Source organism: Colius striatus, chromosome 2 (genome assembly GCF_028858725.1).
Source record: "Colius striatus isolate bColStr4 chromosome 2, bColStr4.1.hap1, whole genome shotgun sequence".
Taxonomy (NCBI): domain Eukaryota; kingdom Metazoa; phylum Chordata; class Aves; order Coliiformes; family Coliidae; genus Colius; species Colius striatus.
In genome coordinates, this window is record NC_084760.1 from 65,161,309 (window position 1) to 65,182,553 (window position 21,245).

Sequence of the window (21,245 nt, forward strand, 5' to 3'; positions counted from 1 at the left end):
CAGAGTCCCTCACTTCAGCAGAGACTGTAGTGGCATGCCTTCAGGAGCATTGGTTTGTGGTGGCCCCTTATATCTGGAAGAAAAAGAGAGGCATTTGGGCAGATAGACAGAAAAGCAGGAAACCCGACAGCCCCAATCCCCACTGGACTGTCCCTTCATCCCCTGCCACCACAGATGGGGAATTACAGGCAGCAGAGAGGGGTATCCCCTGCCTCTCTCAACAGACTCCATGTGCGAGGGCGGGATGGAGCTGACTCACTGTGCCTTCTCCACGTCCTCGATGCCCTCAGGCAGGCGCACGTTGAGCGTCTCGGGGAGCAGGAAGGCCACTAAGCCGCTGCACACTGCTGTGGTGCAGTACGTCACCTCGGGCAGAGACCTCCACACCTCATCCAGCAGAAACACGAGTGGGGCCAGAGCCCCGCCGAGGCGTGCCATGAAGGAGGTGTATCCCATCCCGTTCTGCCTGGAAAGGGTAGGGCACCGTGGGGGTGCAGATCACCACAAGAAGGAGACAGGTACTTCTTTGATATCAGACCTTGGGAAAAAGTGCAGACCCTCTACCTCTTCCCCTGTATTTCTATAAGTGTTGAGGCTTTTTTCCCCCCTCAGGTTTTTCCTCTACTGTTTTTTCTTCCTTCATTTTCTTCCTTCATTTTCCTTCCTTCCTACAGTGATAATATTTCCCAGAAAGCAACACTACCTGATGTGAGAAATATATTTATGTCTATTATGAGAAAGAAGCTGCAGCTCCACACTAAAAATATCTGCTCTAAAGTTGTTTCCCCTTGAAATGTCTAAAATGCCTAAATCCTGATGTATTTTCTGCCTGTGCCCTAGTAAGTCCTCTGATCTGCTGAGACCAAAGCTGAGTCCCTCCTTCTCCCATGTACTTCTAAGCAGGTGGCATACATTGGATAGGCCTGTGAGTAGCTTTGGTCCTGCTGTAGCTATAAGCCCAGAAGAGCTTGCAGAGGAGGCCAAAAAAAAGACCTAGGACCTGTTCCATTTAGTAGTTTTCAGGGGATGGGTGGCATTTCACACTGACAACAAGGATCTCATGACTTACTTGTATAGAGTAAGTCCTGCAGAAGGAAACAACATTTTTGTCTTTATCTGTCCTCGAGCTTGTAAAAATTCAAACCATTATGAGAAGAGAGGTAGCAGATGAGTACCCACTTGGATTTCAATACACACCATTCCACACATGTAACAGACCAGTGAAAGCTAAAGGTCAAAGTGGCAGAGAAGGATATTCTGGGCAAGGAGGGACAGAGGTTGATGCAAGCCACAGGGACTTCTGTGATCCATGAAGGGATTTTTCAGGCTTTCACAAGGAAACCAGCGAGGCAATTCCCTCCACTGCTGCTGCTTAATCTGGTTTTGTGTTACCATTACCCAGGCATTTCAGATAAGCTCTCTTTTTTTGTGCTCTAATATAATCTGATGTCCAGAAGACTGGCAAACATGTGATAATATGTGTCCCTTATAAAATCCAGTATTTTAAATTATTAGTTTGAGTGGTCTTTCAACAGTTATTGACAGATTATCAAAGGGAATTAAGACTTTACTAAGCACAGGTGCATTATGGAGTACAAAAATCTTCCCCCCACAGGATACTCCTCACCTTTTGATACATCTCCCTGTCAACATAACCTAACCATACGTAATCCAGGTAAAAAAGGGTAGCTTTCTGTCTCTTGTGAATACTTGTAATGCCTAGAACCTGCTGCTTGTAGAGGCATCAGTCCTGCAGTCTAACCAACAGCAGATCCTGCTGTGCCAGTGTCAAAGACCTGAGGGTGACATCCCACAGAGGCTCTGGTTCTGAACTCAGGTGTGTGGCATCTCTTACCTCAGTACAGTGGGGTAGAGCTCAGAGGTGTACAGGTAGATGGTGGTGAATGCAGCTTCTGAGAAACCTTTGCCCAGAATGGCCACTACAGAGCGCAGGGAGGTGAAGGCTAAGAGGAAGGAAAAGACATTTATGACAATGGTCAAAGAGCAGCCTTTAGGAAGGAGGTTCTCGTGGCCTCAGGCACAAGAAGAAAGAAGTTTCAGGGAACTTCATAATCCTGAAGCTGCTGTCTCCAAAGTCTGGATCAGGAAGTTTGGTAACTATTAGCCTGAGTGAGAGCTGAACTGATGAAAGGATAGGCCCTGATATTTCCCATGTGGCAATGCCTGTTATAAACATGACACTTCACCTTGCCATCATGGGCACCTTACTAGCCTCTTCACAGTGACTAGAGACTACCTGTTGCCACCAGATTCTAGGGCTAGGCTGCATTATCAACCTTGTCCCATAGATGCCCTTCAGGTGGAAGACATCTCTGTACAGAACTCCCTGTGGACAAGTTCTATGGTTCTCTTCTTCTAGCACTGCACAGGATAGAGACCTTCCCTTTAGCAAGTACTGCATATAGCAGAAGAGTATCTCACACTTGGGAATGATGGTGTTGGCTCCTATGCATAGTCCAGTGAGGATGAGTGTCCAGGACTGACTCTGCCGCCGTCCAATTCGATTCACCAGCACATACATAATCATCTTGGCTGGAATCTCAATGATGCCAAAGACAAACTGGGAGACGTACATGTTGAGTCCAAAGCCAGTTAGGTTCAGGCTCATGCCGTAATAAGAGAAGGCAACACCAAACCTACAAGGAATGTGTGAAGATGAGGATTAGTGAAATCCAGATGGGGGAGGTGCAGGACAGATCTCCTGTGTGAAGTGACACTTGCTTACCACACAACCCCAGAGCACAGAGAGATCTTCCGCAGGATTGGTGTCCTGAACAAGCTGATGTAGGAGTAACTCTCTCCTGGCTTTTTGTCTGTTGTCATCTTTCTGAGGGCCTGGGAGAGGTAGAAAGAAGGAAATAGCTCAGCTGCTGTACTATTAGGATCCAGACATGAAACCCTAGACAAGGTGGGGCCTTTTCTCTTCCCAGCTCCACCTTGTATTTTCCATATGTCCTCACTGCAGAACAAATTCCTGGGCATAAGTTGTCAGAGGCACATCTTCCTACAACTTCACAGATTGCCTACCATTTTAGAGCTCTTTTTCTTCCCATGGACTTTTCTTCTCTCTTAATTACATGCATTGTGTGGCAGAAAAAGTTGCAGAAAAATGGCAGATGATGGTGTTAGCAGAGTTGCCTGCTATGGTGTCCAGTGTCAGGCAGGAGCAAACAGTGAGCTGCATGCTTTATTCTCATGACTGCATTTATCAAAAACATGATTATTTATACATCTGTTTATATAAATACAGAAAATGTTGATCGTGGTCCTATGGTCACAGTATGGTCTGACTTGGTGTAAGGCTGGGATATAGTGGAGAACCACCAGAATGGTATGAGAGTGTGAGCCCACACCCTTTCTCTTGAAACAGTGTGCTCTGAAATACAGAGTCATCAGCCATAGCTGAATGAAAGAGGTTATAACTTGTTTTTACATATTTAGTCAGAGGCACTGGCTTGATTAAAGGCGAGGAAGACTCACACTCAGCTCCTGTCTGCCACAGCCAGTGAATTCGTCATTTCTCACATGATTATGTGAGATTACAATGTGCTTCTGTTGTAAACCAGAAGGGCTAAACACCTCTGCAACAGATATTAAGAAATTGCCTTAAAAAATTGGCATGCTGGCCAGGATAAAACAGTGGTGTGGATGAAGACAGAGATGCAGCTGGATTGTGACAGCAAAGCACAATGCTCCAGAGCTGGTGCCTTTGGTTTCTCATCTTCCTCTTTTGATAAGAGGAAAACCAATGGACATTAAATGAAAGATTGATGGTTAATGAACCACAGACCTCCTTACCCACTAGATTTCACAGCTGAGCTTTGTTGCTCTTGAGAAGGTCATGGCAAATCATGTAGACCAAATTAGTCAGGAGTGACAGATATGCAAGTCTGGCTGTCAAGGGCTGTTGTGAGCACTGACTGTGCTCTGATATCTCTCCAAAGGGAGACACCAGCTTTTGCCTGGCTCTCGAGTCCTCCCTAGAGCTGGGACATCACTTGAGCTTATTACCATACCCTGAAGCCACCACTATGTCCTTAAGTAAGACCAAGGTGTGCATGCAAAAATACATTTTTAAGGTAGAATTTGACACGATTAAGGTCTCCTGACCAGCCTCACACCTTGAGCTTTGAAGTTGAAAATTGGTGGCTAGTTTTCAGGGTTCTCCTTCTGTTTTATTTGTTGTCTAGCTGAGCATCTTCACTCCCCCCCTTTACACCTCTGGGGTCAAGCAAAATGGATTCAAACCAGTGGGTGCCTGCCTACTTTGCTTAGTGCCATGTTCCTTTAAAACTGCTGGCAGAGCCATGACTGACTTGAGAGCAGAGCCAGAGGAAAAAGTGGATTATGCCAAATGTTCTTTACACTTGCATTCACTATGGCTGACAAGCTTCCAGTTTCACGTGTGCCCTTACCGCAGCCTGAGGTGGACTTGCCTTTATGGTGTTGGATAACACTACATGCAGTGTCTAAAGTGCAAGAGGAGAGAAAATATGCTGAGTACATGCTATTAGTGTGTCTCTGCTTTCTGCTATCACTTGGCAAACACTATGGCAACCAAGAAGGCAAACACTAAGATGCACAAATTACTCATGCAACTGCACACTCTCCTATTTGTTATGGGAGTGATGGCTCTGCGTTTTTTTTTTTCTTCGGGCTATGCTTCTCTCTCTCTGCATGTTTAGTCCAGTGTCCAGTGCATTGAGGTTTCTTGTCATGGCAATAATGAATGGAAAGACACTGCACCTAATGAAGGGGATTTCTGGCCCTATGGGAGCTGAGCTACTGCCTTATCTTTGTTTTCTGGAGTAAGATGTGGCATGACACCCTGTGGACCACAGTGCCCCACAAATAACACTGCAGGCTGAGCATTGCTTCAGATATCAAATGAGAGAGAAAATGGGAGAGGAAGGACATACGTCTGGATCTTCAGTTTCTCACCTCTAGCGAGACAGCAAAGTCTTTCTTTCCGTTCATTCTTGCACATTTAATCAGGTTCCTGTGAGCTTGTTTCACTTTGCCATTGGCTATGAGCCACCGGGCAGACTCTGGGACCCACCTGGTGCAAGGAGAGAAGACAGTGTTCCTGTTGGCACTTTGTGTGTTCCAGCCCACATCCATGGCCCTGGCCAAAGACAGAGGGGTCTTCTCTGTGAGACTTCAGCCTCAACTGAAAATAGCAACTGTGGTGCGTGAGAATGAGCAATGGGACTCCCTCGTTACACATATATGCAGTTCTACCCTTGAAGGACTACAGTCTGCTAATTGAAGTATGTCTAGCCAATTTTTTTATCCTGTGATCTTTGATCAAAGCTTGGATTTTCTGAGCTGGTTGAAGTTTCAAACTCTTATTGATAAAATTGGCCCCAGAGAGTTTGTATTTACAGATTCCTGCTTTTTGGGACTCTTCAAACTTTGAAATTGTAGGATATAAAAAAATTACTATATAGAAAAGATTTAGTGGGCTTTATACTTTTTTTTTGTTTTAATTGATAAACTTATTTGTTTTTCACACTAATCAAAGCCTTCTGCATAAGACCATCAACCAAGGTCTAAATGATTGTGGCTGCAGCCCCCAGTGAAGTATCCAAGCTAATTATTGAGCAACAAGGGATGCTCTACTGCTGTAGAGCTAATTAGCAACTCTGACAGGTCTGTTTAGCAGACCTGTGTCTTTTATATTTCTATCTGTTCCATCAAAAGATCCATCACTTGTCCTAAACTAGCATCCGCAGGTCCCTTTTCTTAGACTTTTATCTTGCATCTGGTTGTAATTAATAGCTATAGGGCCCTGTTGGGCCTGGAGCTCCCCAGGCCACAGTGCAGCCCACCTGGCCTAGAGGGTACATGGTGTTTTGTGGATGCACATAGCAGTCAGAGTCCAGAAGACTTCAGAAAGACCCTCCTAGTGGCAACATACTTCTAGAACCACCACCACCTACCTCCTACTAACAAAATCTGTGGCCTGAGAGAAACAGAAAACATAATCTTCTCTTCTCATGGAGACTTTCAGCTGAGCATCCTGTGCAGTCAGTGGGGAGATTTATAACCTTGAGGAAGTATGTGGCTATGAGGTCTACTGAGGCCACACAGTTGTCAAATATCCCTGACTGGTCTCCCACTGGAGCAGTCTGAGACCAGTCCTTGTGAGCTGCTGGTGATTAACGTGCCCTAAATCAGATTCTAGAAAAAAAATCTGATGAGCAACTGCCATCACTATTCAAGCAGTAGCTGAACAGGATGTGTAGAGCAAAAACATTTGTAGAACTGGTCTTCTGGAAAGATTTCAGCTCCTTCCCATAAGCTCATAACCCAGTGTACCTTGGGAAATATAAAGAGTGAAAGATGGCATTTTGCACTCATTGCCACCATCTCCAGAGTACAATATTGTGTGTTTTGTTTGTCAAATGTCTCAACAGGGTTCTGACATTGTGTCCACAGTATCTATAGAGTGTGCTAAACTAGATTTTGATTCTGTACTTCAGGGACTTTTAATTATCCAACAATCACTGACCTCTTGCTGCTTGGATTTTGACCAGACTACAGGATAATTTGTTGGAAAACTAATAGCTGTAAAAGACATTAACATAAGAGAAAAAACACCAGATATTGTGGAAAGGATGTGTCCAAATATATCTGTGAGTTTCAGCACTTCCTAGGACTCAGATTTTTTTATGGCTGGTTGTCCTAGAGCAAAACAGCTAAAACCAAAAAAGTCAGAACACGTCTTTGGGTTGTGTTGGACTGGATCAGTAAAATATCAGATGTTACTCTTTGCCAGGAAACCCTCATCATCAGAAAAACAAGACATCCTTTTTAAGACATTAACAATAGCATCAGTTTGTATCCCATTTTTCTATAATTATTGAGATTTTTCAGCTATTTAATCTACTGCTTCATGCTGATGGGCAGACACAGTAAGCCAGCAAACCATAGTCTCTAGAAGCCTCTTTGATGGCAGCTGAAAGGCACTTTAGCATCTGGATATCACACTTTCTGCTCAGTGACTAGGCATGCAATTTTGGGGCCCATGTGTTTAACAATCAGAATATACTCTGCATGGTTTCCAGCTAGAGCTCACCATTGCTCTGGGAGACATATCTGTGATTTCTGCAGTGTGGTCCAGCACCACACTGATGTCCAAGAGGAACTAAACCACCACCACTAAAGGTGGAGGAGGCCCAGACCTCCCTTTCTGAATGTTTTCAGTGGGGTAGTTGTGGGAATAACTGCACTATCACCTCTGTCTAGCCAGGAAATGATTTTATTTGATTAAATGACCTGTCTCCCATTTTAAGTCTTAAAAGATGTCATGTGTTTCTTAAATAAGGCTACAGAAGGAAAACAGCCCACAGAAAGCAGGTGTATTTGACCCATCAGGATGGTTACAAAGGTGAGAAAGGTCTAGCCAGCAGATGTTGTTGGCTCATATGGAAAAAAGGCTACCAGAGGTATCATCTCCAATGTGGTGGGGACGGAGGAGAGATAAATTATTTATCCTGAGTCTACCAGAGATCTGGCCTGGCCCTGCCTCCCTTTATTAGGGTCTCTCTGCTTGCTCTGAGCTACATCTGACAGTGCTCGCAGAATCAAATCTTGCTGCAATCTGTCCCCCAGATGCCTGGCCATAAGCCGCACTCCTCTTTGGGTTGTTGGAGCCAATCCTAGGATCAGTGATGCAACATTTGCCACATTCACAGAGCACAGAAGGCAAATTACAGTCCACTCCCATCCCCACCAGCCATAAGGCTGCAGGTCCTTGTACTCACCACAGGCAGACAATGCTCAGAAGGCAAGGTCCTGTTACGGCTACTAACAGCCAGTGCCATTCTCGTACCAAGTATGCAGCCAGAGCCAGCAGCATGTTCCCAACACTCCAGAAGATGCTCAACAGGATCCCAGAGAAGGTACGATGCTGGATATCCACCCACTCCATCCCTGCAAGAGGGAGACAGCCTTCAGCTGGGACACACAGGTGTTCTCCAGGAAAGGTTCTGCAGGGCTTTATAACAGAATCACAGAATGGTAGGGGTTGGAAGGGACCTCTAGAGATCATCCAGCCCAACCTCCTGCTAAAGCAGGCTCTCCTTCATCAGGTCACACAGGAATGTGTCCAGGTGGGTTTGGAAACCTCCAGAGGAGACTCCACACCCTTCCTGGGCAGCCTGTGCCAGGGCTCCCTCATGGCAAAGTTTTTCCTTATGTTTAAGTGGAACTTTTTTGTGTTCCAGTTTATGTCCATTACCCTTTGTCCTGTCATGTTAGACAATAGAAACAAGGGCTGTCCCATCCTCTTGACCTCCACCTTTTAAATACTTGTGTTAATGACATCCCCCTCTGGTCTTCTCCAGGCTGAACAGTCCCAGTTCCTGCAGCCTTTCGTCATAAGGAAGATGCTCCAGTGCCCTGATCATCTTGGTGGCCCTGTGCTGGACTATCTCCAGAAATTCTCTATCTCTCTTGAGATGGCAAGCCCAGAAGTGGACACTGTACTCCAGGGTAAAGTGAGGTAATGTCCCAGCTCTTCTCCTCCAGGAAATTCTACTGTTTGGTCAACATCTAGCACATTTAAAATGTTTATCCACAATACTTAACCTCTTGCAAAGCTTGTAAGCAACTAAAATAAAGCCTTAAACACATAGTAAGAAACAGTGCTAAAAACACCCTGGGTGATACTTCTTTTAAAATCCCATTCAGTAGCATGGTCATCTTCACCATTCTTTTTCCCTAACCATCTTGCCTGCAGAGTTTCTCATTTCTCTGCCCACTCATTATTCCAGATAATTATGAAGATAATTAAGATAATTCCAAAGAAATGTATAAAGATGAATGGTACAAATCTATCCAAAGTGGATACTAATGCACATGTCAAGCCAGAACAGATGGTGATCTCCTTGTTTGTGTGCGTGTGAACGAAGAGCCAGTTTGCCTCCAAAGATCTGGACATCTTGCTACAACCTCTAACAATTAGAGATGTCCCTCCCAAGCTTTCCTATGCTTTGCAGGCACTTATGACAAAAAAAAAAACCCCAATCCCAAACCACACCAGCCCTTGGGATTTGTCAGGTCTGTGTGGACTTTTCCAATATTTCTTGATTTTGGCTGTATCTGCAAAAAAACCCTGCGAATTCTTGCTGCACCTGTAACTTGCTCTTGGATATAGTGAGTCCTAAGTACGTCCCAACTGTATCTCTACAAAGTCATCTGGTGCTTTGTTTGGCACTCTGAAGTTTGGAGCTTGTTTTGATTACCTACATTTTTCAGCTTCAGTTTTGCCTAGCTCTGTAGGACTTTCCCCTCTCCCTGCCCCAGTGATTCTTTTCCCTCTACTCTTTCTAAAAGCACAAGTAGGGGACTTACAAAAGCTGTGAGCAACTTCAAGACCAGGGAGGTAGAAACACCCTGTGAATGACCTCCTGTCCTCCTCCTTCTGAAGACACAGCCGTGCTGAATTGTCTTGATTTGAGGGATGAAAGAGAAAAGGGTCTGTGGCGTTTTATTGTAGTCCTGATGATTCTTAACAGGAATTGAGTAGCTCAGATTGCAAGTGTTAATGTTGCAACAGAAGTAGGGGTTGTTATGTTTTGACTATGTTTAGACTGTTAAAGCATTAATTGGACTAACAGGAAACTGTAGCTCTTGGATTCTTCCAAGAGGGATGTCCTTTTGTCTGCCTGTAGTGAAACTGCACACATGAGGATTTACAAACTCCTCTTCCTACTAGCTCTGCCTTGTCAGATAGACAAGTCCCTACCTACCCATTGCCTGTCAGAAGTCCTCCTGTAAACCAGGCTCTCACAAAACCCCAAATACTTACCCAAAGGCAATACAATAAGGGAGACACCGCTCAGGGCCACTCCAGTGAGGGTCCTCGTTATGACCAGCATGCTGTAGGAGACGGAGGCGGCGCTCAGCATCCCCAATATGACAGAGCACACCAGTGACAGCAGGAGCATGGATTTCCGTCCAAACCTGCCATGAGTACAGGCTGGGTTATAATGGCTGGAAACCTGTCCCAGCAGTAGGGTTTGAAACGGGGCAAACCAGAGGCTTGAGAAGGGAAATGAAAGCGTTGCCTGCTCTGCAAAGGGTATAAGATGCAATACCCCAGAGAGAAGGAAGCAGCTCTGGATTACAGGTGTTGCTACAGTGATGTGACTCATTGACAATGCCAGCCTGCCCCATGAGTGCTCTGCATGAGGCTCTCCGATAAAAAGCACAGCACTGATCAAAACAATCAACAGCAGCTAGGTCAGCTTGAAATCCCAAGCAGCTGGCATACCCTGATCCTGTGCCTGGCTCAGCATGCCCTTCTCCTGTGGCTCACTCAGCACCAGCCACTGACACCACTCTTGAGCAGGGGAGAGCTATGATGCTTCCATCCCAATCCTTGGAAGGAAAACAAAGATTCCAAAAGAAAATAAAAGGAATCTGATTGTCAGCCCACACGTGCAAATAGCCCCAGTGTCCTAAGGAGTCTATGAGGAATCTGCTAGAAGGTCATTCCCCAAAGGTGTTGGAAGTGGTAGAACCATCTTATCGCTGGCGCAGAGGTCCTGTGTGGACAGTGCACACACGTAATACACACAAATGCACATGTGAAAACACACACACACACAGAGAAATGTGTGTGTCTGTTTTCCTACACAACCTAGGAAAACCTAAAAATCAAAATGGAGCACAGGGGTGTCAGTCTTCTGATGAACATCAGTACTGCACGCGATGGAAACTTAGGTTCAAACTGGAGGAGTAAATTAACCCTGTCAACAGGAAATGTTTAGTCTACAGGGACTAAAGTCCTGGTCTGATTCTTACATTAGGGCTGTCTCAGTGGACACTTGAGAAGGATGATGGTGAGAACAATTGCTCCAGAGGGAAAAAGTCATGTGCTGGGAAATGACACCACAGTAACATTCCTAAAAATGTTCATAAATGACTTAATGCAGCAGCTAGTTAGCGAACCTGCTGCACAAACACTACTCGTGTCTTGGGCCCAGGCAGCTTGCTGCATCTGCTTTGATATTTAAGCAGAGCTGGTTTGCAAAAGTCATCATAATACCCCTGGGGTGGGAGTAGGAAAAACCCAGAAACGCACCAGAGCCAGATCAGCTTTCCAATAAAGTAACTGCCTAAGAAAGAAGATATGCTTTTTAAATGAAGATCTTCTTTTTCTTTAAAATACAGTAAGAAAGATATAAAACCATAACATTCCCAGCAAGGCACAAGGCAGCTATTTATGGATCCATTACTAGGCTCTCTCAGCAAATGGATGCCACCTGCTAGGGAAACCAGAGGCGAGCTGGCAGGATTGAACTGCAGGCTACGGGGAGGCTGCTAGAAAAAAAATGCTGTTAAAATTGTCTTCAAAGGGAGAGATAGGAAAGCACAACCTCTGAAAGGTTAAATGCAGAAAGGATAATAAAGGGAGCAAACTGCACAAGCAGAAAAATTAATTTAAAAAGCCATTTTCATAAACATCCCAATCTGGAAGTACTGCCAAAGCATCACACAGCCACTTCAGTGCAAGGATGAGGTACAAAAGGAGTGTTTGGAAAAGAGCGGGCAATAACAGAAACAATACCTATATATATTTGCATATAGATGCTCAGAGTGAAGATTGTTGTTAAAATTAGGGTAAAAATTGTCAGTAGAGATGTTCTCGAATCCAGATGTCTGTAGAGGCTCAGAACAAACCAAACCTGATCTGTAGCAAAATGCCAGGACCAGATGGTTTTCACCCTGCAGCACTAAGACCAAACCTCTGCATTACTGTTAGCACAGAGAAGCGGGACTTCCTCTCTGTTAGAGATGAGAAAGGCTGCTAATAGGACATCACCTTTAAGGGATCTTAGGGGAAATGTGAAGTGTGATATCTGAGGTTTAGCAGATCTGCCAAATTTACTGGCTGCGTTGTCCACGCTGCCAAGGGGTTCAAACCCCTCCTGAGATGACCTTTAGGCTCTGTGGCCAACTTTCTTCTGTATCCTTTTTAGGTGGAGGAGAGTGAAAGGAAATCAGAACAGCACACAGTATTCAAGATGTGGGGCCACCATGCATTCACATAGTGATATGATCTGTAATTTAATATTCCTTTCCCAATGATCCTTAATTTTACATTTGCCTCCCCAGCCACTACTCATTCCTGAGTGGATGTTTGCCTACAGCTCTCTGTCATAACCCCAACTGAGCAGCTACCATCAGCTCAGAGGCCTCCACTTCTTTTCTTAATTAGAAATTATAATTGTTTCTCTCTTTCTTTTAGATCAATCTACCCTGAAATTTTGTCTTCTGATTTTCCCATCCAATCATAGAGCTCTTTAAACTCCTCCTGCAGTTCTCCCCACTCAGATCTCATCTCTGCCAGCCTGGCCACTCAGCATCACCTCCCCACTCACTCCTTTGCCAGATAATTTTTGTACTGAAAAGCACACAGAGCAGATGTCTTTCTGTTGTCACAGCTGAACACTCACATCTCCCCTCTTCTTCCTGGGTTTTAATCATTTATTTAGTCATGAAGAGACCTTCCTTCTTATCCTAGGGCAGCTCAGTTTCTTTAGGAGCCTTTGGTAAGGAAACTTCTTGAAATCCCTGTATGCTCCCCATTCACATGCCTCTTAGTGCATTCAAGGAAATCCAATATACTTGTAAGACATGAATCTTTTGCAAAAAAACCCCTCTTTTTTGGCTGGTGTAGATACTTGTCAGGATGCCTGAAACATAGTTTTCAAGATCTTTTTTGGAAACCAGTTTAAAACTGACTTGACACATGATACCTTTCCAGCCCTCTGCTGTGGAGGTTGTACAATGCCAACAATGTACCCATTTTTCATCCCAAAGGTCCTGTAGAGCTCTAGGATGACCAGTTCACTGGCATTCACCTGGTGCATGCCAGTGTGTATGGTCTCCATGGTGTATGTCTCTATGCCTTCTATCAACTTATTTCAAAGCTCCAACTCCCTCCCCTACAAATTCTCCCATTGTGAGCACAAACTCATTTATGTCTCACACTGCATAGAATCATAGACTCACCGAATGGCAGGGATTGGAAGGGACCTTTAGAGATCATCTAGTCCAATCCCCCTGCAGAAGCAGGTCAAACTAGATCAGGTCGCATAGGAACATGTCCAGGCAGGTCTTGAAGACCTCCAAGGAAGGAGACTCCACTGCAGCCTTTCTATTCCCAAGTGCTCCTTTTACACCTTGGTCATCTACTGGCTCTTCCCCCTCACAATCCATTTGACAAACAAATTGGTTTTTGCCCTAGCAGAGACCTTCTCTTCTGCCTGACTTTGTCCTCCTCCTTTTTGTGACTGAGTTTCTTCCCCTTCAACTGTGCTATGAAACCATTTTAGGTACAAAGCCAAGGCACACGGTTCAAAGATCACCCTTGGGTCTTCATAAAAGGGCTCCTATGCAAAGATATGGATGTAAAAATCCCCATCTTCAACACTAAGTCTCTGAGTGCTTCATGCTGTGAAGCTGGTTGCCCTCTGCTGTGCAGTGATTTGTACACTACCATACACTAAGGCTTGTTTGCTCACAGAGGAAGGAAATGGGGAAGCAGGTTCCTGCTCAGGAAACTCAGGCATTAATAATGAATAGAGTGCAGTCAGTAGCACATCCTGATTTTGTGCCTGCACTGCTTATTCTCTGTTAGCCAGAGAGACCAGATTTAATCTTGTTTTCCTCATTGCCTGGGCTATTCCTTGAGGAATGCCTCCCTTTTACTAACAACCTCCTTTCCCTCACTTCTCTAATAATGACAGAACCAGTTCCTGCTTTCTGGAGCCTCTTTTTTTGTCATCTATATCATGCATGTGCTCTGAGCCCCTCACTTGAGTGTCCTTAACCAGTTTCCATTTAACTTAGAAGGAGCTAACTCTTTTAGCCTCTTGCTTTGGTTTTAGCCGTCTTTCTCCCTTTTTTCAGACAGTTGTCTTTTCTGAAACTGGTCTCTCAGACAGTGGATCTTTTTGGTTTTGACTGTTCCTGCAGCAATGCTGACCATAGCTTTGTGGTTATTGCTGCAGTGCCTCTTACTCCTAGCCAAGGCCAGAGCTGCTTCTCTGGTGGGCTGCCGACTGATCCATGGTATATATCAGTCCCAGTAGGACTTTAATCCCATTTTCATGTGAAAGGCTGGATTCTCCCTTTACAAGTGGGTTTTCTCCTTGCTCTGCCCCTCTGATTGCCTTTTGCAGGTCACAGGTTTGTGACATTCTCATCTTGAAACCGAAGCCTTGAAGGAGTAGCCTGAAAAGGGTCTAACCTGTCTGAAAGGTATCCAAACACCACGGCCCCCATTGTCACGCCGATGAAGAAGAAGGTTGCGGTTGCCTGGTTCAGTCCACGCTGCTCGCACACAAGGTCCCACTGAAACACAAGGCCAAAATGACCCTTAGTGCCCAGTTGCCTTTCACACCCCTTCCTTCTGGTAGTCAGCCGTTCTGTCTTACAATTTACATTGGCTAAATCTGATTGAGGATAGAATTCTGCACTGAGCTGTCCAGAGGACAGTGACAAAGACCTGCAAAATGTAAAGCTGTACCTTACAAAACTCAGAGGCCTCCCAGGGGCCTATCGCCAAAGTGATAGCCTCTCTGTGAATGCTTGTTGGGCATCAGAAAGCTTTGCCAGGTGCCACTCATCATGGAGAGATCCCCTTTTTCCTCTCCTGACCCTATGTTAACTGCTGTCAGCTGGTTGGGCTCTCGTCTGTCCCTGCTCCTGTCATGCTCCTGGGAGTGCCCTGGTGAGATGGGTGTTTGCAGGGGGCTGCACTGCAATGAGCTTAAGACGTGCCTCAGTCTCCATGAGGGAGATTGAGTCAACTGGATTGATATCCAGTTACTGTTGCCCTGAGCAGTTTCCTTTGAAGTTGTCCACACAGAGAGGAAGGAGAGCTGAGGGGGAGTCAAGCCAAAGACTTGATCTCATTGCTGACTGATTTCTTACAGAGATGTTGGCCTAGACATTTTTTTTTCCTAATTAAGTTAATGAGCATCATTTTTCTTTCTTGGAAGTGCAAATGTTGCTAATCATTACAGAATACTGGGGCCAAGCTGCAAAGTTAATTTTCTATACGTGCAAACTTGGCAAAACTGATTTAATCATCAGCCCAGCCTCACCACATCTCTGGCAAGGCCACCGGGACCTTGAGCAACCTTTCTTGCAAGAGAGAAAAAGCCCTAGTCCCTTGAACATGTCACAAGACCACTGCACCGCAAGGCTCCATGCTTAGCATCTGTGTTGGAAAAGTAACCTCCCCCGCCTTTTCTCCCCCAAGGGTGCTTTACACCTTTCTGCCTGAAACAGTGCAGAAATCAGATGCAGACCTAGTGCACATCTGACCCTCACCTCTGAGCCTGCCAAAAATCAGGGGTGGTTGAGTGGTGGGGAGGAGGCACCAGCTCTAGGTTGAGACTTGAGCCAGCTCTCACCAAGGCAATCAGCACTATAATTTCCAACCCAGTTTTGCCCCTTTCATCTGACCAAATTGCCCCCTTCCCTAAGACCTCTGTCTGGTGAATCGGGATGCTTTTTGAGGGAGGTAAAGCATTAACACTCAGAGGTAAAGCAAAGTGGTTCAGAAGGCAAGTGGTTAATGTTTGATGGGCAGGGACCTTGGGCAGGCTCAAGGTTATGGCTGACCAGCATACTGCATCTCAGTGGGAGGCCCTTGGAGAGCATATTTGGCTTGATGGCAAGAGACACTGGTGATAAAAGAGGCAGCATAATCTTGAGGAGAAGAGGAAGCTGGAGATCAGTGAAGAGGGGTGGCCAAGGGAATGGAAGTCACAAAGTGTGTGGAAAATCAAGAAAGCAAGTCATAGGATCCCATGAAATCTTGACAGAGTGGAAATGTGCAAATATTGTGCAGCTCATGCATGTATGTGTCTTACACCCCATCTCTCAATCACCTGCAGAAATGAACCTTCTTATAACAATAAATGTGGCTTCTAACTATCAAAGCAAGATGCTCATAATAAATAATACGTTGGCTTCTAACTCTGAGCCTCAGAAAGCTTCCCCATCCCAGGAAATCTTTTCTAAGCAAGTCATTTTCACTGGTTAAAATGCAAAGATTCCCCTCTGATTCTGTTCACCCACCTACCACCTCTCCAGGTGCTCCTCAAAACACTGAGCTAATTTCAGTTGCAGCTAGCTCACAGGCCAGATGTTACCTGAGTGGAGATGGTGGAGGTGAACTGCGAGTGGTCATAGACCCATCCGTGCTGGCAGTGCTGGATGATGGAGTTGTTTTCTGGTTGCAGAGAGGAATTGAGCAGCAGGTGAAACTGAGGTTGGGAGAACATCTCACAGGACTTGAAAGTACCATCAGGCTCCTGGGGGATGCTGATGAGTAGAACTTCTTCCGTTGTGAGGTTCACAAATGCCTCTTGGTGTGGAATTGCACAGTGATGAGAAGGAGTAGCAGCAAGAAAATTGTGCAGCAGGAAATGCATGGGAAGGTTGATTCTTGGGAGGCAGAGGGTAAACAAAATAAAAATTTGGAATCTGCCAAAGCCACCAATTTCCACAAAGAGATCCTCAAACTTCATCTTTTTTTTTGTGGAGTTTGCTCATTCAGAGCAGCTATGTACCAAGGAGCAGCAACATGAGCTTGAAAAGTGGTCTCTGTCCTTGAAGCCCAACTTCCCATGGCTTTTCATACAGCCACTTTGTTGGACTTTGAGACCTTGAAAGCTTGTCAAAAGTCACAGTGAAACTCTCCATTTGGGGTAGAGCCAAAGAAATTATCCTGTATGCACAGAATACACCCCTTCTGAGTGAAACCAGCAAAAGGCATCTTCTCTGTTTAGAGCCCTTTTCTCCTATTCTGGTTTTTGAGGAGGAGATCCACATGAGACCAGGAGGCTGTGGGAAGAGTGCTGTGAAAGCACAGTCCTTTTTGCTGGGGGGGGCGGTGAGGGGGAGGAGGTGTACCATGCAGCATGTAAAGTGCAGCAACAAACTCTGTCTACTGTGAGCTGATCCCCAGACAGAACAATTGAACCATAAAACAGGACCTCAGGAGAAGGGGGACAACCCATTGTCCAGGGATGCCCAGGGACAACAAAGCCTGGTTGCTGTGCATCAGCTAAGTGGTTTTTATTGTGGTTTGTGTCAAGTCAGGACCTGGGAGCAGGGAGAGAGTGAGGATGCCTAGAAGAGAAGAGGTATGAGCATCTGGATGGATGCAAACAGGGAGGTGAGCACTCCGAGGAGAAAGAGCGGGCTGTGGGTCAGGGCCACTTGCTCACCAGTGTCTTCCAAAGGATGGAGTAGGTGAAAATGTTTCCCCACAAAGTCCATTTTTCCCCCTGGGAAAGTGCTTTCCCAGGACTCATGCAAGGAAATGATGAGAGCTGTAGTGCTGGCAAGCAGAGAGGCTGTGCCTGCCCTGTTAGAAGCCATGACGTACTCCTGCAAGGTCACAGCCACGTGCTGGTGTGCTCTGAGGACCAATGTTGACAGCCAAAGGACAGAGGGTGCAGCCTCTGACAGGGACACAAGCATTGCTGCCATCACTGCCTGGGCCTTGCACCACAGGTAAGAGCTGAGGTCAGTGGCCAAGTGGGGACCAGTGACAAATGCTGTTCCTCAGGGGTCAGTTTAACAGCTTTGCTGAGCCCATGGACAGCAGAACTGAGTGCACCCCCAGCAAGTCTGCAGATGACACCAAGCTGTGAGGTGCTCTCAACACTCTGTGAGGAAGGGATGTCAGCCAGAGGGACCTCAGCAGGCTGCAGAGGTGGGCTCATGCAAACCTCATGAAGTTCAACAAGGCCAAGTGCAAGATCCTGCAAATGGGTCGAGGCAATCCCCAGTATCAGTGCAGGCTGGGGGATGCAGGGAGTGAGAGCAGCCCTACAGAGAAGGGCTTGGAAGTGTTGGTGGATGAGCCCAACGTGACCCAGCCGTGTGTGCTCACATCCCAAAAAGCCAACCATACCCTGGGCTGCAGCAAAGGCAGCCTGGCAGCAGGATAATGGAGGGGATTCTCACCCTCTGCCCTCCTCTCATGAGACCCCACCTGCAGCTCTATGTCCAGCTCTGGGGACCTCAAAATAAGAAGAGTTCATCATCAGCCAGCACTTGCCTGCTCCTGCAGCACAGGGCAAAAGGCTGTAGAGCAGCAGGTAAAGATGAAGAGGTCAGAAAAAAAGCTTTCTGTAGGGTCTCCTGCTGTGGCTGAAGGCCCAGGCTGTCACCCAGATATTAAATGCTGCAAGGGCACAAAGCACACTGAGCAGGATTGTACTGTGTGCTCACGTTCACAAGGCAAAGGATACCATGCTGTGACCTTAGGAGATCGTCACTCTTCTCAGCAGCATTCCTGGTCACCCGTGTTTAACTAATCTGCTGCCCCAGTCTGTGCTACGAACCACTTGGGTGCTCACCCTGGGCTGTGCACAAGGGAAGTAACGGAGTGAAGCAGGGACACCTGACTGTCCCATGCCTCCAGGGTTACAGTTTAAGCTGAAGTGGAACTAAAGGACACATTGGTTTTTCTTCACCGCTGGTCTTCTAAGAGCAAGGAACAGAAACTCTCATTGATATGCTGTTGCATATTTAAGCAGCAAAGCAGCTCCAGCCTCTCATCAGAAGTGAGGTTACAGATCACTGCTCTGCAGCTCCCGAGGCTCTGCTGTTCATACTGCAATTGCTTAAAATGTACATCAGCTGATTGCTGTATTTCTCTAACCCAAACGTGTTCATTTAACCAGTTACCAGGTTTAGTTAATGACTACCGTGTGTGCAAACGCTGTGACTGACTGTGCCCTACCCTTGGGTTAATTAGACTCAGGACCTGACTAAAATGGCTTGGACTTTCCTGCCAGCAGGACCCTCTTCTGCTTTCATGCAGGAAGCTGGAAATAAGACTTTACTTTTTACTTCACATGTGTATAGCTTTCATTTGCAATCTTTCGTCTCCTTGTTGGGCTTTTCTTCCACGTAGATTGTCTTCTGCTTGTGAAGAGGGAAGACTATTAAATGACTCAGTCAGTAACGACTCAGACTGTTTCCAGCAGTGGTTTCCACACACTGTATATGGAGTTGTAATAGGCTGGATGGTGAAAGTAATGAGGGAGTTGATTTGCTCCTTCAGCAATTAGAATCACCCCACAGGTGTCTCAGCTGCTGCAGAGTAGCTGGGAATCTGATTAATTTGTGCAGGTTGGTGCTTAAATGGTATTCTTCTCTTACAGGAAAGCTGCAGATCCTAAAACCCTCCTTCACCTCCGAGTTATGCCTGACCACCATGAAAATACATGTCCATCAGAGCCAACGAGCTCTCAGAGGGCAGAGGAGTCCTCATCTAACTGCAGCTCATAGCAGGCTGGGATGCCTGCAGGAGGGAGATGCTCCACACATGGGCAGTCACCATTTTTTCCATTATTTGCAAAGGCAGTTGGCAGTTTGGCCAACTACAAAGTTGGCCAAAGTCAGCTGAGGATGCTTACAGTATCATCTAAGGTGCATTAGATTTTGTAGCTCAGCTGGAGAATGTGGAGGAGCAGATGACAAAGAGGTCTTGGGGCTCCTGAAGAATTTTGGTCTTAAAAGAAAATGACTTTATGCCACTCTGACTTGGTGCCATGTTAACAAGACTCCTATACCCTCCCCTTACTTGCACTTGTGTATGGCCATTTGACTCCCTAACACAAATGAGAACTGTTTTGTAAGCTAAGTGTTTTTTGCCAAAGCTGCTTTTCTTGCCTATCAGAAATATGAACATTGATCCTGCTTTAATGCGAAGCTCTTTGTGCACTCCCAGCCCACTCACTGGAGGGGGGGAGTGGGGTGGAGTGGGCAGGGAGATGCAAGAAAGGCCTCGACCCTGTGCCCAAGTGCTGCTCAGCAATAACCAAAACATTCCTGTGTTAACAACAGCATTTTCAGCATAACCCAAAAACACAGCCCTGTAGCAGTTACTAGGATGAAAAGCAACTCCATCCCAGCCAAAACCACGACATCTTGGACCTAAATTATTTTACTATTTGTTCTCTACAAAAAAAGTCCATTTCTTTTGACTCTGCTTGCTTTATTTCTGTGCCCCTCGAGCTCTGCAATCATCAGTGGCTAATGGAATTGCTCACTTTTTGTTAAGAGCCAAACAAAACCATTGCATTTGGTCATTGCATGACCATTACATTTCTGAGACATGTCAATGCAACGGGAATTACAGTGCAACTGCCAAGACACTGTCAGCCTTGTTCTTGCTCCTTATGCCTCATGGATGGCCATGTGGGACTCTAAAGGGAGACAATTTCCTGGGAGCATCATTCATAAGAGCAGCTGAGCCTGCCTGGGGGTGACCTGTGCTGGTACACACAGGGAGGGAGAGTCCCTGTCAGCCAGAGCCTGAGGCATCACCAGGGATCAGTGAGCAGACACCAGCCATGCTCCTGGATCCAAGAGGAGACCTAAAGAGACATACAGAGCACTTTGTGCTCTGCATGTTGTTGATTGCAAGACAGGGAAAAACCCTTTGAAAACACTGTTGAGAGAGAGCGTGAGAAGAAAGACCTTGCCCCACAGTGAGCTGGGCAGAAAGCTAAAACCTTTTAGCTGTTACACTTCCTTATTTATCAGCTTCCCATCTACTTTAGCTTCTTTTTGAGGTGCAAGGGTGTTGACCCAGAGGTGCAAACTCCTTTTCTTGTTGGCATGCTAGTCTGAAAAGGCACCAAGAGATCCACTTCAAAGCACTCAAGTCCTTTCTGTCATCTTCAAATATAGTGCTCTAGGGAGCTCTTTTTGGGTTGATCTCTTTCTTCCCTCCAAATATAAACTGCTGATAGTTTTTCTTCCTCCATGTGACTCCATGTTCACATTCTTCAACTCCAAATACCATCAAACTCACCAATATGGGGAGTCCTCAGACTTAAACCCCATCTTTTGGCATATAGTCTGAAATGTAAACCACTCAGGACAGAATAACTACAAGTGATTCTAAACATGGGACATGAAACAGCAACACCACTTCCTGCAGGAAACAATTACCTCTATACCATCAAAGCTACCAACTGTTACATACAAGAATATTTGGGTCCTACCTTACCAGCAAGATTTGTGAGAACCCTCCCAAGGAATAATTTTTCTTATTACTACTTCTTCCCAAATCCTTGGATAATGGCCACATGGTCATTATCTGAACATTGCCAGGATGGGTCCTCTTGACACTCTCTTGATGCCTATCCTTCTGAAACTCCAGT

General features: G+C 45.8%; 1 protein-coding gene across 2 annotated transcripts; it reads right to left on the minus strand.

The window, feature by feature from the left end:
• Positions 1-9: 9 nt before the first annotated feature.
• SLC22A7 (solute carrier family 22 member 7) lies at positions 10-16,583 on the minus strand. 2 transcript variants are annotated; one of them, XM_061990250.1, is made up of 10 exons: positions 16,206-16,583; positions 14,291-14,394; positions 9,839-9,993; positions 7,791-7,959; positions 4,963-5,080; positions 2,747-2,856; positions 2,443-2,657; positions 1,856-1,964; positions 260-466; positions 10-73 (listed from the first exon to the last, which is right to left on the minus strand). In XM_061990250.1, exons 1-10 carry the CDS (start codon positions 16,581-16,583, stop codon positions 10-12), a joined length of 1,629 nt encoding a protein of 542 aa, XP_061846234.1. The 2 variants fall into 2 exon arrangements, with proteins under 2 accessions (XP_061846234.1, XP_061846233.1); XM_061990249.1 differs by having other exon boundaries at positions 10-87; positions 259-466.
• Positions 16,584-21,245: the final 4,662 nt, after the last annotated feature.

Coding starts and splice junctions, on each gene's coding strand:
- SLC22A7 (XM_061990249.1), bottom strand. CDS start 16,583: ATGAAGTTTGAGGATCTCTTTGTGGAAATTGGTGGCTTTGGCAGATTC. Junction 14,395..16,205: donor CCTCCACCATCTCCACTCAG/GTAACATCTGGC, acceptor CTTGTGTTTCAG/TGGGACCTTGTGTGCGAGCA. Junction 1,965..2,442: donor CAACACCATCATTCCCAAGT/GTGAGATACTCT, acceptor CCTTCCTCTTAG/CCTTCACCTCCCTGCGCTCT.